At 40.4% G+C, this 16,892-nt stretch overlaps 2 protein-coding genes across 5 annotated transcripts in view; both read left to right on the forward strand.

Annotated features, from left to right (window-relative positions):
* Nucleotides 1–13,778, forward strand: part of coro7 (coronin 7) — a 119,898-nt gene extending 106,120 nt beyond the window's left edge. For 2 of the 4 annotated variants that reach the window (XM_043234107.1, XM_043234128.1), the window contains 18 exons: nt 4,019–4,073; nt 4,156–4,213; nt 4,297–4,442; nt 5,571–5,666; nt 5,772–6,093; nt 7,274–7,449; nt 7,527–7,635; nt 7,838–7,924; nt 8,011–8,153; nt 9,435–9,539; nt 9,623–9,708; nt 9,799–9,940; nt 10,020–10,109; nt 10,192–10,308; nt 10,476–10,611; nt 10,717–10,808; nt 12,518–12,604; nt 12,704–13,778. In XM_043234107.1, the coding sequence (XP_043090042.1) occupies nt 4,019–4,073; nt 4,156–4,213; nt 4,297–4,442; nt 5,571–5,666; nt 5,772–6,093; nt 7,274–7,449; nt 7,527–7,635; nt 7,838–7,924; nt 8,011–8,153; nt 9,435–9,539; nt 9,623–9,708; nt 9,799–9,940; nt 10,020–10,109; nt 10,192–10,308; nt 10,476–10,611; nt 10,717–10,808; nt 12,518–12,604; nt 12,704–12,712 (2,056 nt within the window). In that variant the 3' untranslated portion in view covers nt 12,713–13,778. Of the gene's footprint in view, nt 1–4,018; nt 4,074–4,155; nt 4,214–4,296; nt 4,443–5,570; nt 5,667–5,771; nt 6,094–7,273; nt 7,450–7,526; nt 7,636–7,837; nt 7,925–8,010; nt 8,154–9,434; nt 9,540–9,622; nt 9,709–9,798; nt 9,941–10,019; nt 10,110–10,191; nt 10,315–10,475; nt 10,612–10,716; nt 10,809–12,517; nt 12,605–12,703 lie in introns of all 4 variants that reach the window. The other 2 variants (XM_043234113.1, XM_043234119.1) reach the window with 2 other exon arrangements.
* Nucleotides 13,779–14,008: 230 nt separating this feature from the next.
* pam16 (presequence translocase associated motor 16) lies at nt 14,009–15,484 on the forward strand. The gene is made up of 5 exons (XM_043234391.1): nt 14,009–14,172; nt 14,583–14,667; nt 14,877–15,013; nt 15,092–15,157; nt 15,295–15,484. The coding sequence occupies exons 1-5, from the start codon at nt 14,170–14,172 to the stop codon at nt 15,382–15,384; spliced, it is 381 nt and encodes a 126-aa protein (XP_043090326.1). The 5' UTR covers nt 14,009–14,169; the 3' UTR covers nt 15,385–15,484.
* The last annotated feature ends 1,408 nt before the right edge of the window (nt 15,485–16,892 follow it).

Here is a 16,892-nt window from a genome sequence, read left to right on the forward strand (position 1 = left end):
AGTGTGAGTGTGAGTGTGTGTGCGTGAGGAAGTGAGAGTGAGTGAGAGTGTGAGGGAGTGAGTGTGAGGGAGTGAGTGAGTGTGCGTGAGTGAGTGAGTGAGTGAGTGAGTGTGTGAGTGAGTGTGCGTGCGTGTGTGAGTGCGTGCGTGAGTGAGTGTGTGAGTGAGTGAGTGTGTGTGTGTGTGCGTGTGAGTGTGAGTGAGTGAGTGTGTGTGTGAGTGAGTGTGCATGCGTGTGTGAGTGCGTGCGTGAGTGTGTGAGTGAGTGTGTGTGAGTGTGCGTGAGGGAGTGAGTGTGAGTGAGGGAGTGTGTGTGTGTGTGCGTGCGTGAGTGAGTGTGTGAGTGAGTGAGTGTGCGTGAGGGAGCATGAGTGTGTGTGTGTGCGTGAGTGTGTGCGTGTGGGAGTGAGTGTGTGTGTGTGAGGGAGTGTGCATGAGTGAGTAAATGAGTGAGCATGAGTGTGCGTGAGTGAGTGTGAGGAGTGTGTGAGTGTGTGAGTGAGTGCGTGAGTGAGTGTGCGTGAGGGAGCATGAGTGTGTGTGTGTGAGTGAGTGTGTGAGTGTGCGTGGAGTGAGTGTGCGTGAGGGAGCGTGAGTGTGAGTGAGTGAGTGTGCGTGAGGGAGCATGAGTGTGTGTGTGTGTGTGTGAGTGAGTGTGTGTGAGTGAGTGTGTGTGAGTGCGTGAGGGAGTGAATGTGTGTGAGTGAGTGAGTGTGTGTGTGTGTGTGTGTGTGTGAGTGAGTGAGTGTGCGTGAGGAGCGTGAGTGTGTGAGTGAGTGTGTGTGTGCGTGTGGGAGGGAGTGAGTGTGTGTGTGTGTGTGTGAGTGAGTGTGCGAGCGTGAGTGAGTGTGTGAGCGTGCGTGAGTGTGTGAGTGTGCGTGAGGGAGTGAATGTGTGTTTGAGTGAGGGAGTGTGTGTGCGTGAGTGAGTGTGAGTGAGTGTGCGTGAGGAAGCGTGAGTGTGTGAGTGAGTGTGTGAGCGTTAGTGTGTGAGTGAGTGTGTGAGGGAGTGAGTGTGCGTGAGTGTGTGTGTGTGTGTGTGTGAGTGAGTGTGAGTGTGTGTGTGTGAGTGAATGAGTGTGTGTGTGTGTGTGTGAGTGAGTGTGTGTGTGTGAGTGTGTGTGTGTGTTTGTTGGTTCTTCTCTGCATCTAAAGGCTTACATCTAGATTAGAGGTTTTTGTGATGCTTCGATGTGTGTGAGCGCTCACAGAGAATGACGTCCCGGAGTGTTTTAGCATTCATTCATGACCGGACTACTGTCTGGAGCCACACACAGACACACACACACACACACACACACACACACACACACACACACACACACACACACACACACACACACACACACACACACGCACACACACACACAGAGTAGCCTCGCTCCAATACAGCGGTGAAGTGAGCCGTGTCTGTTTTTATGTGCTCAGTTATTCCTCTCACGGGACAGAGGCTCCTCTTTCATCGCTTAGGCTTCGTGATAACTTTTTTGAAACTTTTCTGGGCAAATCTAAGCACGAGAGCCGACCTTTTCGAAATCTTTGTCGATTTCGAAAGCAAGAAAGGTCTGTTTGCTCTATTGCAGTCTAGGAAAAACAAAGGAAGACTTAAGACTGTGATGAGTTCATACCGAGACGTTCGACTTTTGTATATAGACTTTGAAAGCAGAAAACTCTGTTTAAGATTCTGATGAGAAATGTTTATGTTATGTTGAAATCTCAGATTTTTGTTTTTTGTTCTGGAAACTCTGCTAGAGTTTTATTTGCAGGAGAAGCGTCTAAGTAACCGCTCTCCAGGAGAAATACCTGAGAATTATAATTAAATGACCTGAAATCTTTGACTCCTTCATTTGCTCTCCATTCCGTCTCACTGCCCAGGTATAAAGCGCCTGTATGGATTTTTTCGAGTCCCAAACAACACGAAAAAACACTTCTGTTTTTTTTCCCTAACAAGTGGACGGGCAATATGCAAAAAAGTCAACTCTTTCTTTTTGTTAAATTAGCAGTTCATTAGTGAACAAACACTTGAAGTCCTGCAGGTGTTTTCTCATCCCGGCTGTTTGCTGAAGGATTGCTGAAGGTCACGTTTGCGTCGGCTTGTGGAGTTTGTAGTATTTAGTGACCTTTTTGCTAAAAGGTCGGTCCAAAATGAAAAATCTGTCACATGATTCAGAAAGACTATGGGCCGCTAGGGCTGACAAACTGCAAAAATAAAGACCAGGCATCATAAAAGTTGTCTATTTAATAATTAGGATATTCAATAAAATTATTTTATGTGTAATTACTTAAAAAAGCTTATTGTATTGTATTGAGTAATATATATATATATATATATATATATATATATATATATATATATATATATATATATATATATATATATATATATAAAGGTTTTTTTATATTTAAATTGTATTTAAAAATTAAAATTAGCTAGCTTTTTTTTTTTTTTTTATCAATTTCATGGGTCCTTGTTGAATGAAAGTCTCAGTTGCTTTTATTCCAAAGTGAATGATATGTGATTATTAAAGTGTTACAAGAAATTATTTCATAACTATAAAAATAAATGTATTTTAAGGTTTTTTCCCATTTATTTATTTTTGATTTGATTTGATTTTAATATGGCATTATTATAAAATATAATAAATAAAATAAATGCTACCAATAAATAAAAATGATAAATATATAGTTTTTTTATATATATATATATAATATTTAACCATATACAGTAAGAGTTAATTGTATTCAGATGATACAATTAATAATTAAACTTTACTCTGCTTCTGTATTTACATATATGGAAATGACCGGCTTAGAAATTAAGAAAAATATCTTGACTAGAAACCATGCAACATAAGGGTAGCCAAAAAGATGGCAAAATAAACCATTTAAAAGTTGTGTAAGATCGTTTTGTCAAGCTCCCCTTCAAGAGCTGGAGGGGCAGGCTCTTCTGTAGTATTCTGTGGTTTGCGATCATCAGTTATGTCCCACGCTCCGAGCTGATTGATGTGGGTGAAAGGTTTGATCTGGTTTCTTCGAGTGAAGCAGAAACACGCCCCGCTCCCAGCAGCATGTGACTCGAAATAGACGGCGGAGTTCGTGCCGTGACCCCGGCCCCCGGGCCCCGGCGGCTCGTGCCTCGGGCGTCAGACGGCAGACGGATCAATGTGGCTTTGTATGTGTGAAAGACGACCGGATTCCAGTCCGGGGTCAAACAGACCGATTTAAATGAGCCCCAAGTGAAGCTTTTTGCGTGCTTTGTGGGGTTCTGCGTTAAAGCGAGTTAAGTTCCCTGCATTTTCTGCCACCTAGTGGTCAAAAGGACGCAACAATCCACCGCAAACAATCATACTTCATAAACAAAACCCTGTTCTTATGTTTTACTTGTGTTAACTTAATTGTCTTCTTGAAGCCCTCTAGATGTTGGCGAATTCAACCTGTGGTTATTAGTATTAAATTTAGTGCAGCATAATATACTGCAGCTATTATTCCTCATTCCTGTATTTTTTTTAATATTGCCTCTTCTTTATCTGAAGTGTGTCGCCCTCTCGTGGTGGCTGCCATGTTGATGCACTTTAAAAAATTATTAATTTATGGCCAAATTAATATAACAAGGTAAAAGTTCCTATAATGACAATATTTGTTAAACATTTTGGAAGTATTTTATGCTTACCAAGGATGCATTTATTTGATTAAAAAATACAGAAAAAAAATATTAAAATATCTAAAAAACATTATATATATATTTATATATATATATATATATATATATATATATATATATATATATATATATATATATATATATATATATATAAACTATAAGTGTTTCTTTTTCCTCTTTGCTATAATGATCATGAATAGAAAGTAAAAAAAAACATTTATTTGAAATATAATCAATATAATTTTCATTAGTTTCGTTCAGCTTAACGCATCCTTCAATGAAAGCGTACGAGGAAGGAAACGTTAGCGTCTTACAGCATCAGTAGCTTTAGCATTATTGTGTCTGTTTGTATCCGCAGGACTCTGATCCCTCTCTTTGACCCAGACTCTGGACTGCTCATCGTCTCTGGAAACGTACGTGAGCGTCTCTGAGCATACTTGAAGGTGTTTCGTACCTCCTTGGGTGTGAATGCTGTTATTACCCCTGTTTTCTCAGGGTGAGAGCGTGATCGACTGCTTCGAGGTGAACAGCGGCGAGCCCTTCCTGTCTCAAGGTAACGCAGACTGTTTTTTCCCCGGATGCTCTGGCTCTTGTTTTCTCCGTGTCCTGAAGCTGTCCTGTGTCTGTGGCGGTCAGTGAGTCACTGTTTGACGGACCTGTCGACTCGTGGCGTGGCTCTGGTGCCGAAGCTCGCTCTGGACGTCAGCTGCTGCGAGGTTCTGCGTCTGATGCAGCTCACGGATAACTTCATAGTGCCCATCAGCTACCAGGTGCCTCGCAAGGTGAGCGTGAACACGCGTCCATCTGATAATGCACAGGCTGCTGACGTGCTTGACTGATTAAGTTGATCGTTTCCTTACTTTCCGACCTGCATGACGGACGTAATTGCAATATTTGTGATGAGAAGCATTTATACAGATATCAACAAAACAGAATATAAAAAGTATTTTAGTGCTTTTCTGCTTTAAAAGCGGCTAAAAAGCGTTTTCATTGCAAAATATTATTATTATTCAGTACTTGTTTTTTTTTCAGTTCAATAGCATTAATGTAATATTTTGCATATATCAATTTGCTTCATTTTTATCATTTAAATAGAAATAAAATTAAGCAAAAAAAAAATTATCTTTTTTTTTTACTATAAGACTATATATATATTTTTTACTATATATTATTATTATTATTATTATTGTTAATACAAGTGACTATAAACACTCTAACTGTAACTATAAATTAATATTATAATTTACCTGTTTTATTAAATCATTTAAAACATTTAATTTCACAGTACAGTAGTATTTTGCAATAATTACATTTCATTAATTACATTTTTTAAATTGAAATAGTAATACAATTAAATTATAATATAATCACTACTAAAATAATATTATTATTATACTTTTTTATTTTGAATATGAAAGTATTATTATATGTAGTAGTGATTATATATCCTTGTTGAACTGTTTAATTTAGTAATTTAAATACTACAAATAAAAATACTGATTATTATTAACAATATTTTACATTTTCTACCATTATGTTTTTATTAATAAATAGTCATTTTTCATTTAGTTAATTGTTTTGCAAAATTATATATATATATATACTGTATATATATATGTATATATATATATATATATACTGTATATATATGTGTATATATATATATACTGTATATATATGTGTATATATATATAATGTATATATATGTGTATATATATATATATATATATATATACACTGTGTATATATATATATATATATATATATATATATATATATATATATATATATATATATATATATATACTGTATATATTATTACTAAATGAGTAGGAAAAATGAGTTTCCTCTTTCTTTTATTTGTCCAAAATCATCCAGTCTGAGCATGTTATGTGTTTGGTGTGTAATAGGCAGGACAGGACTTTCATGCGGACTTGTATCCGGACACTGTGGGTCAGACTCCGGCCATGACGGCAGAGGACTGGTGGAAAGGAGACAACAAACAAGTACGGACCTCTGCCGTCTTAGTCACGGATTTCTTACCGTAACTAAAACGGGGGAAATACACGAAGGGGGACGTGCTGACCTCTGTGACACTTGAACTGTTTCAGGTGGAGCGAGTCAGTCTTCACCCGAGCAAGAGGCCAAAACCGGCCGCTCCATCGGCTCAGGAGACAAAACCAAAGGATCTTCCCCGTGTCAAGAGCAAAGAGGTCTGTGGGGGAGCACGAGGAGATAAGTGCGGTCGGCAGACGCGGTGGTCTTACAGCGTGTGTCTCTGTTGTTGTCAGGAGGCCTCGACCTCCAGCAGTCCCCTCAGCAGCCCCAGCAGCAGCGTGGCCCCGTCCCGCTCCCCGTCCTCCACCAGCGGCCTGTCGTCCGGCTTCCTGCCCAGCCCCAGCCAGAGCTCCCGCGCCATCCACAGCATGCTCGGTCACTCTCTGACTTCACATCCTGCAGCCAAACAGACATACGCTACCTGTCAAGAGTTTGGGATCAGAACATTTATTGTGTTACATTTATTTACAGGATCGTGAAATATTATCACTATGTGAAATAGCACTTTTCTATTTCAGTATACATAAAATCTGATGTATTCCTGTGATCAGAGCTGAATTTTCAGCATCATTACACTATTCGTCACATGATCCTTCAGAAATATATATATATATATATATATATATATATATATATATATATTATATATATATATATTTTTTTTTTTTTTTTTTTTTTTTTTTTTACTCTTCAGCAAGGATGCATTAAATTGCTAAGTAATGGCAAATATTTATATTGTTATAAAAGTTTTTTTTTTATTTGTTCATCAAAGAATCATGAAAAATCATGGCAGGTTCCAAAAAACTGCTGCCAACATTGATAATATATATATATATATATATATATATATATATATATATATATATATATATATATATATATATATATAATGGCTATATATACATAATAAATATACACCGAACATGCACAAATGTGACCCTGGAGCACAAAACCGGTCATAAAGTTCAATTGTTCAAAATTGAAATTTATACATCATCTGAAAGCTGAATAAATAAGCTTTGCATTGATATGGTATGGATATGACAATATTTGGATGAGATACAAAGACTCAGAAACTCACCTTTAAAGTGTCTATAGCTATTCATATTACTAATCACAAATTACGTTTTGATTTATTTATGGAACCTGATTTTTGCTTAATATCCTAATGATTTTTGCCATTAAAAAAATTATTATTTTGACCTATTATTTTTGGCTATTGCTTCAAATATACACCTGTGCTGCTTATGACTGGGTTTGTGGTCCCGAGTCACATTAAACGTTAGTTTTGAATGCGACTAACTGCGATTATTGTTTGGCTTTGCTATCATTAATATCCAAAAATGTTATGCTGCTTCATATTTCTGCGATTTGTGTCCAGGATTCATCTGATGCTCACGAAGCAAAAAAATAACAGCCATTTCTGATCGATTTAATGCATCCTTGCAAAATATACAAACAAAAATCGTACCGCCCCCAAACCGATGCCAAAGATCACCGAAAAAGAGTGTTTTTTGCCCAGCTCTTGTAACCAGTGGCTTTCTGTGACTCTCAGGCCCGAGCTCCAAGTTCCGTCACATCCAGGGGGCCGTTTTGCACCGGGACGCTCACATCTCTAACCTGCGCGGGCTTCATCTGACCACCCCGGGAGAGTGCGACGGCTTCTGTGCCAACGGCCGGCGCGTGGCGGTGCCTCTCGCCATCGCCGGGGGCCAGATCGCCGTCTTCGAGGTGCGCGCTGCTGTGCCTTCACTTCCCTTTTCGTTCCAAAGCTTTGATCGGTTTACAGCGTCTGACTGCTTCCGCAGCTGTCCCAGCCTGGAAAACTGCCGGACACCGCCCTGCCCACCATCCAGAACTCCGTCAACGTGGCCGACTTCTGCTGGGACCCCTTCGACACGCACAAGCTGGTCGTCGGTGAGTTTTCATCGGCTATTTAAAATGGCCGTATAAAAAGTGATGGCTCTGATTCTGGATTCTGATTGGTCAATACAGAGTCACATGCTGCAGTATACAGTACCAGCTATTCAAAGTGCCTGGTCGCATGCAATCTGTATCGCATAATCAGATACCAAAAGATATTGCGATGTACCTGTGCTATAACGTGTCTGTCTCAAAGCCGGTGACGATGCCAAGATCCGCGTGTGGCGGATTCCCAAAGGAGGCCTGACCGAAACCCTGACTGAGCCGGAGCTGGTTCTGCGTGGTAAGAAACTGGCGCGTGTGACCTCTGAACTGTAGAGGTAGTGACTCTATGGTGTTTGATTGACGTGCGCCCTTCACCGATGGCAGGACACACGGAGAAGATTTACTCCGTCAAGTTCCACCCCCACGCGTCCGGTCTGCTGGCGTCCTCGTCCTACGACCTCTCCGTGAGACTCTGGAGCCTGGAGACGGGAGAGGAAGTCAAACGACTGAGTGGACATCAGGACCAGGTCTGTGTGTCTATATCTGTATATCTATCTATCTATCTATCTATCTATCTATCTATCTATATGTCTATGTCTATCTATTTGTCTATCTGTCTGTCTGTGTCTATCTATCTCTCTGTCTGTCTGTCTGTCTGTCTATCTATCTGTTTCTCTGTGTCTATCTGTCTATCTATCTATATCTATCTATCTATCTATCTATCTATATCTGTTTGTGTCTGTCTGTCTGTCTATCTGTCTATCTCTCTGTCTATCTGTCTATCTATCTATCTATCTATCTATCTATCTATCTATCTATCTATCTATCTATATCTGTTTGTGTCTATCTATCTATCTCTCTGTCTATCTATCTCTCTGTCTATCTATCTGTCTATCTGTCTGTCTATCTATCTATCTGTCTGTCTATCTATCTCTCTGTCTGTCTGTCTGTCTGTCTATCTGTTTCTCTGTGTCTATCTGTCTATCTATCTATATCTATCTATCTATATCTGTTTGTGTCTGTCTGTCTGTCTATCTGTCTATCTCTCTGTCTATCTGTCTATCTATCTATCTATCTATCTATCTATCTATCTATCTATCTATCTATCTATCTATATCTGTTTGTGTCTATCTATCTATCTCTCTGTCTATCTATCTCTCTGTCTATCTATCTGTCTATCTGTCTGTCTATCTATCTGTCTGTCTGTCTGTCTGTCTGTCTGTCTGTCTGTCTGTCTATCTATCTATCTATATCTGTTTGTGTCTGTCTGTCTGTCTATCTGTCTATCTCTCTGTCTATCTGTCTATCTATCTATCTATCTATCTATCTATCTATATCTGTTTGTGTCTATCTATCTATCTCTCTGTCTATCTATCTCTCTGTCTATCTATCTGTCTATCTATCTGTCTATCTATCTATCTATCTATCTGTCTGTCTGTCTGTCTGTCTGTCTGTCTATCTATCTATATCTGTTTGTGTCTATCTATCTATCTCTCTGTCTATCTATCTCTCTGTCTGTCTATCTGTCTGTCTATCTATCTATCTATCTATCTCTATGTCTATCTGTCTGTCTGTCTATCTATCTATCTATCTGTTTGTCTGTGTCTATCTATCCATCTATCTATCTATCTATCTATCTATCTATCTGTCTGTCTGTCTGTCTGTCTGTCTATCTATCTATCTATCTATCTATCTATCTATCTGTCTGTCTGTCTGTCTGTCTGTCTCTATCTATCTATCTATCTATCTGTCAGTCTTGTCTAGTCAATTTTGTAGACGTCAAGAAAGCTTACTACTCTCTCTCTCAGATATTTGGCATGGCTTGGAGCCCAGACGGCAAACTGCTGGCCACTGTGTGTAAGGATGGAAAAGTGCGACTGTACGACCCACGCAGGTCCACCTTGCCCGTCCAGGTCAGTTCAGCATCAGGTTAATATTATTAAAGCAAAATAAATAGCATGTTTTTGACTAAGTTTTGTCATCTTTGTTTATGCAGGAGGGCCCAGGACCTGAGGGCCAGAGAGGAGCCCGTGTAGTGTGGGTCTGTGACGGCAAGTACCTGCTGGTTTCAGGATTCGACAGGTGCCGTATAACACAAATTTAACCCCGATGATCATAGTACTAGCAGCACCTCGGGTTTAAAAGAGCATTAATGGCTCACTTCCTTCACAGCCGTAGTGAAAGGCAGCTGTACCTGTTCTCCACTGAGTCCTTGGCATCCGGGTCTGTGGCTTCGGCGCCTGCTGATGTGTCTCCCTCTACCCTTATCCCATTCTACGATCCCGACACCAGCGTCCTCATCCTCACTGGGAAGGTGCGTGAGCGTGTGTCTTCACTTGTAGTAACGAACAAGTCCATGCCACAGTGCATTCATTTATCCTTCGGTCTTCCAGGGTGACACACGTGTTTATATTTACGAGATCGTGCCTGAAGCGCCGTACTTCATGGAGTGTAGCAGTTTTCATTCCTCTGAACCACACAAGGTATCATCGTCGGTGCCGCCACGACGTTGTTTGCGATGCAGAAAGCAGAACTGTTTTCCCAATGTTTTCCCGTGTCGTGCAGGGGTTGTGTTTCCTGCCGAAGACTGAATGTGATGTGTGTGACGTGGAAGTGGCTCGAGCCATCCGACTTGGCAAGACCACGATCGAACCCGTGGCCTTCAGAGTGCCTCGTGTCAAAGTAACAGTGACCCTCGCACCAGAACCCTATCATATTATGCATTTTCTTCTATTTTTAGATTACACTGTGTTTTATATTTCTGGATACCTTTATCATTTTTGAGTGCTATTTCCGCTTTGTATTAGTGTTTGAGTTAATGAGCTAATGAGTCCGTCTTGGCTCCGCAGAAAGAGTTTTTCCAGGACGATGTTTTCCCGGAGACTGCAGTGTGGTGGGAAGCATCTCTGACCGCTGCTGCCTGGCTCTCGGGATCCAACGGACAGCACCGCAAAATCAGCCTTCGGCCCAAGGACATGACGCCCGGTACAGCTCTGCATCCCCAAACTCACCTCAAAGAATACCTGCCCAAAAATCAGCCCCGTGCTTGTAGTGTTACGACACCCTTCCTTATCATCTGTTTTCTTTCAGTGAGTGAAGCACCTAAAGAGGCTCCTGTTAGGAAGTACCTGCCCTCCTCCGTATATCTGGAGGAAAAAACTGATGAACAGAAGAAAGAGGAGGTGTCTCTGTCTATTGTTTGTTTCTTCATCATTTGTGTAGTTTGTTTGTTTGTTTGTTTGTTCTGTGTGTGTGTGTGTGTGTGTGTGTGTGTGTGTGTGTGTGTGGAGTGTGTGTGTGTGTGTGTGTGTGTGTGTGTGTGTGGTGTGTGTGGTGTGTGTGTGTGTGTGTGTGTGTGTGTGTGTGTGTGTGTGTGTGTGGTGTGTCTGTGTGGTGTGTGTGTGGTGTGTGTGTGTGGTCTGTCTGTGTGGTGTGTGTGTCTGTGTGTGTGTGTGTGTGTGTGTGTGTGTGTGTGTCTGTGTGTGTGTGTGTGGTGTGTCTGTGTGGTGTGTGTGGTGTGTGTGTGTGTGGTGTGTGTGTCTGTGTGTGTGTGGTGTGTGTGAGTGTGTGTGTGTCTGTGTGTGTGTCTGTGTGTGTGTGGAGTGTGTGTGTGTGTGTGTGTGTGTGTGTGTGTGTGTGTCTGTGTGTGTGTGTGTGTGGTGTGTGTGTGTGTCTGTGTGTGTGGTGTGTGTGTCTGTGTGTGTGTGTGTGTGTGTGTGTGTGTGTGTGTGTGTGTGTGTGTGTGTGTGTGTGTGTGTGTGTGTGTGGTGTGTCTGTGTGGTGTGTGTGTGTGTGTGTCTGTGTGTGTGTGGTGTGTGTGGAGTGTGTGTGTGTGGTGTGTGTGTGTCTGTGTGTGTGTGTGTGTCTGTGTGGGGTGTGTGTGTGTGTGTGTGGTGTGTGTGTCTGTCTATCATTATCTTTTTTTTCTGTGTGTGTGTGTGTGTGCCTTTTAATCGTTTGTTTGTTCATTCTGCCTGTCTAATGTTTGTCTGTCGATTCCGTCTGTCTTTTATCTGTCGTTTGTTTGATCTGTTTGTCTGTTGTTTGTTTGTTTACTCATTCTATTCGTAGTTTGTTTGTTCTGTTTGTGTGCGCGCATATCTGTGGATCGTTTGTTTTGTTTGTCTATCTGACGTTTGTCTGTCTTTCTATCTGTCATCAGTTTGTTGTGTCTGCATATTGTTTTGTTTGTTCATTCTGTTTGTCTCTGCCTATGTTTTTTTATATTGTTTGATTAAGTTTATGTATCCGTTGTTTGTTCATTCTGTCTGAAATTAGTTTGTTCTGTCTGTCTATCCTTTGTTTGTTCGTTCATTCTGTCTATCTGACGTTTGTCTGTCTTTCTATCTGTCATCAGTTTGTTCTGTCTGCATATTGTTTGTTTGTTCATCCTGTTTGTCTCTGCCTGTGGATTTTTAGTTTTTTCTATTCTTTATTTGTTCATTTTATGTATTCGTTGTTTGTTTGTTTGTTCTGTCTATTGTTTGATTGTTGGTTTGTTTGTTCATTCTGTCTGACATTTGTTTGTTCTGTGTGTCTGGCGTTTGTTCATTCATTCATTCTGTCTATCTGTAATTTGTTTGATCTGTGTGTCTGTCTTTCTTTCTCTCTCTGTCATTTGTTCATTTGTTCTCTCTCTCTCTCTCTCTCTCTCTCTTGTTTCATTGCTCTCTCTGTCTATCACTTGGTTGTTCATTCATTCATTCTGTCTGTCTGACATTTGTCTGTTCTTCAGTCATTCGTTTAGTCTGTCTCTCTCTGTCTTTCTCTGTGTCTATCTATGTATCTCTTCATTCTCACTGCGTGTTCATTCTCACTCACATCTGTCCGTCTGTCTTTCCTTCGTTCTGTCTTAATCTGCCCGTCTCATTTTTTTGCGTGTCCGTTGCAGTTGCTCAGTGCCATGGTGGCGAAGCTGGGAAACCGGGAAGACCCTCTGCCACAGGAGTCATATGAGGGGGTGGATGAAGACGAATGGGTGAGTGAAGAACTGACCCCACATACACACACACGTTGACCAAATGATTCACAACACACCGCAAACCATCTAAATCCCGTCTGTGTGTGTGTGTTTCAGGATGACTAACACACAAGCCTTGCCTCACGGTCCAGTCAGGGTGCCAGCAGCAGACATGGGACGCGTCTGCTGTTTTCCAATCTTGCCATTCCAGGGTGCCAACGTACCTCTGAACCTCTCCTCATCCCGTCGGCTTCAGCTCTCACACACGCTCTCTCAATCCACCCATCATCTCTCTGCATCGGTTTAACTGGAGCATTAATATCTGCGATTAGTTCAAATGATTTTCCAGAGATTAACACAATCCTATGCATAGCTCAGACATTCGTCTCAGATGCATGGTGCACATTTACAATAGGACAGTTTTATAATGGCCGTCGGTTTTGTACTGCCGTACTTGACTGCATGATAGCACATGCCTTTCTCGATCTGTAACACAAAACCTCTCTAGGTATTTTCATTGGTGAAAAGTGCATTCAATGCAATCATTTGACTATTGAAATGGTTAAATGTGCGTTTTACATCGATATCGTGGTAATTTGTTGGATTAAATGTAACCTCCTTTAGGTTCTCGCCAGTGTTAGGTTTCCTTTAATAGGTTTTAAGCAAAAAAGTCTGTGTACCTCTAAATGAATGATCTGGAGACTGTTAAAAAAAAGAAAACAGTCCTTTTTAAACTGGAAAATACTCCTTTTTGTATATTTCCTTCTGCTCATCAACAGTGTTAACACAAATCTACTTCACAAGGGTATTTTCTCCAATAATCAGGTCTATCACAATGCAATACGACTAATTGTGGGTTTTTGTTGTTGTTGTTAACAGATCATGTTTACATATGCCAGGAACCGTGCATGTTATGGCACTTGTACCGTGCGCTGTCCAGTGCTTGACATGTGATCATGTAATCACGCATTAATGGTAGATGTTAATTTAGATACGGTAATGATCTGCGAAGTGTTTTTTAAATGTGAGCTCGTTTTGTTACCAATCTGACGTTTTTGGGATGCCTTTTCACAGCACTTGTAATCGCGTTCATTTTAATACTTGATAGGCAATAATGTTTTTCACTCCTCTTACGAATGGAATCAGTCTTGTGGGAATGTTGCCTCAAAATAAAACCTTGAGAGCCAGGAAATACAGAATTAAGTGGTGTGTTTATTCAAGATCTTCACAATCAAATTGTAATCGTTTATTATTTGCATCATCATCAACATAAGATAAAGTGTATGACATGTTATATATTGACGCGGTATGTTATTATTATTATCGTTATTATTTCATTTTTCTTGAAATTAACAACGACCGTATCTTCTTGTTGGCCACGCCGAACGCGTCGTGCGTGATGACGTCACGCCGGCACGCCTCCGCTGTCTCGAGCGCGCGCACGTCTCCTCCGGCCAGCAGGTGTCGGTGTGTGTCGAGTGTCTCCGTGTCGTTTCTTCGCCGGTTTCGTCAACCTTGATGGAGTTGCACGTGAAAACATTTGTCCTAAGTTGAGCCGTTCGGCATCATCGCAGCACGTCGTTATGGTACGGTCGTATTTTTACTTGTATATGCTAATCGTCTCGGGATGCTATGTCGGTAGCTCCGCGTTTCCTCTCTAGAAATGCTAGTAATGGATCAGATGATCTCATGCAACGACCTTGCATTTCATTTTCGTAGGAGTAACGTTAATGTCATATTACATGACGAACGGAAGATGTTTGTAGGCACCTTTAAGGCCGCTGAAGGGACGTCAAGATGATTTAAAGAGGTTGCGCGTGTGTGTAGCAGTCCGTTAATATGCCTGCTCCGATGCATGCGTTTATTAATAAATATTTTATTGACCTCGTTCGTTACTAGGAAACGTTTTACTCCGAAACGTGTCGCTTCCTCACACACTTTGCACGCTTTCCCAATGTTTTATGCTCTGCTTTGTGTTTTTATTGTGTTCACACAGGCCAAGTATCTGGCTCAGATCATCGTGATGGGGGCTCAGGTGGTCGGGCGAGCTTTTGCCAGAGCCTTACGTCAAGAATTTGCAGGTCAATTATATTTACGTTATTAATAAACGTCTAACCGTGTGGTATATGTTCTTGTCGTCTTAATATGTGTTTGTTTATTCAGTTTTACTTGACACAGCATTGCAGCGACTTAATGCTCAAATGTCTCCTTATGACTTCTCCTGATGATCTCCGATGTGAGGAAACTCTCTGTGAAAAATGACGGTGTTGTTGTGTGAATGTGATCGCAGCCAGTCAGGCAGCTGCGGAGGCCCGGGGTCAGGCGGGCAGGCAGTCTGCGGCCGCGTCTAGTTTCACGGGAATGACCTTGCAAGAAGCCCAGCAGATACTGAACCTCTCCACGTTAACACCAGAGGAGATCCAGAAGGTGAGGGTCTGTGGCGAAGCCGGGTTCGGCGTTGCGGCGTTCCCCCTCTGATTGCATGTGCTTTTATTTGCTCCTCAGAATTACGAGCATCTGTTTAAAGTCAACGACAAAGAGGTTGGCGGTTCGTTCTATCTTCAGTCAAAGGTGAGGTTTATTTTAGTTTCATTGTGGGCTTGTGGGGCCAGAACTTTTGGTTCTGGGTCGCTCGTGGATTTTTTTTTCATCTCGCTGAGCCTCAGATCTAATGATGGTGATATATGCGTTTGTCGTGGATCGTGTAGGTGGTACGGGCTAAAGAGCGTCTGGACGAAGAGCTCTCCATTCAGCAGCAGCACCAAACCAAACCACCAGATCAACAGCAGCAGACGTGAGCTCCGTCCCTCAAACCCCTCCACTGTGACCCCATTAAAACCTCATCTTTTTGTACATTTGAGTGGAGGAGTGTTTTCTGGACATCACTCGGAAGGTAATTCCACTGTGACCCCATTAAAACCTCATCTTTTTGTACATTTGAGTGGAGGAGTGTTTTTTCTGGACATCACTCCAGTCTTCAGAAGGTATCAAGAAATTAAACTTTTGTAACTTATGCTGCTGACTTCATCCAGGAGCTCTGAGGTTTTATTTTTGAACTGTTTAAAAATGTGCATTTCCCAATGAAAGAAAAACTCACAATCAGAAGTTTGAAAAAGTAATAATCTGTTATTTTGAAAGTCAAATTTACAGTAAAAAAAAAAAAACTCATGAAACAGACCTGGACAAAAATGATGGTAATATTGTGAAATATCGTTAGGATTCAAATCAACTGTTTTCTAGTTGAATGTGTTGTAAGATGACATTTTTTTCCTGCAGAGAGGCTTAGCCATTCTTGGGTGTTTTTAGCGGTGTGTTTTGGGTCATTTCTGTTATCAAGCATCTTTTCATTGTACTGCATCATTGCTCCAGTCTTCACAGTCTCGCATTTTTGTCTCATCTGTCCACAGGATCCTTCAGATTCGTTTTCATCCTTGTAATATACTGATTTGCTGATCAAGAAATAGTAAACTTTTGTAACTTATGAATCTTTTTGCTTGGAGTGCATCCTTGCTGATTTCTCTCTCAACTTTTTATTGATTTATTATATTTGATTATTTTTTTTTAGTGGACACACCTTGAATTAAATTCATTAATTTCTTCATGTCCATGCCTGTTTCGTGAGTTTAGTTGAATGATCTGGATTTAATATAAGGTTTTATTTTGACTTTTTTTCTTTCTTTCATATATATATATATATATATATATTTGTTTCAGTCTTAATGTAGATAACCACAGAAGTCATTCAACAACGTTAAAACTAAGAAAATGCAGGCAAAACTTTGGATATAAAAACTTGATATGATGTTTTCATAACGTATTAAATCTTGTAAACAGTAAGTTATGTGTTTTCCAGTATAATATTATGCCCCATAGACTTCTGTGTAACTAAACAATCCAGTCTGGATGATTCTTGTCTGTGATAATCAACAGTGTGCAGCAGATGAAGGTTGTTTTTTGTTTTAATCCTGAGCTTTCCTTATAATCTTCATACATTTGGCCTACATTTAATGTAATTCGTTTACCCTCATTTACTACCGTCAGATTCACACCATAAATACTGTCAGTGAAGCAATATAGTGTTGCTATTTGAGTGGTTAATGAATTTCCACAGGTTTGTTATTATACTTACTATATATATATATATATATATATATATATATATATATTATATATATATATATATATATATATATATATATATATATATATAATATTTTGCTGTATTTTAGATTTTTTAAACTTTCAATTTTTGCCCAACCCTAGTATGTTTTATGTAGTCATTACATTAAACACAGCACAATATGCA

The sequence above is a fragment of the Puntigrus tetrazona genome, chromosome 3 (assembly GCF_018831695.1).
Source record: "Puntigrus tetrazona isolate hp1 chromosome 3, ASM1883169v1, whole genome shotgun sequence".
NCBI classification, from domain to species: domain Eukaryota; kingdom Metazoa; phylum Chordata; class Actinopteri; order Cypriniformes; family Cyprinidae; genus Puntigrus; species Puntigrus tetrazona.

Excerpts from the sequence above, each read along its gene's own strand:
- pam16 (XM_043234391.1), top strand. Across the intron at positions 15,014-15,091 it reads CACCAGAGGAGATCCAGAAG|AATTACGAGCATCTGTTTAA; the intron begins GTGAGGGTCTGT and ends TTTGCTCCTCAG. Across the intron at positions 15,158-15,294 it reads CGTTCTATCTTCAGTCAAAG|GTGGTACGGGCTAAAGAGCG; the intron begins GTGAGGTTTATT and ends TGGATCGTGTAG.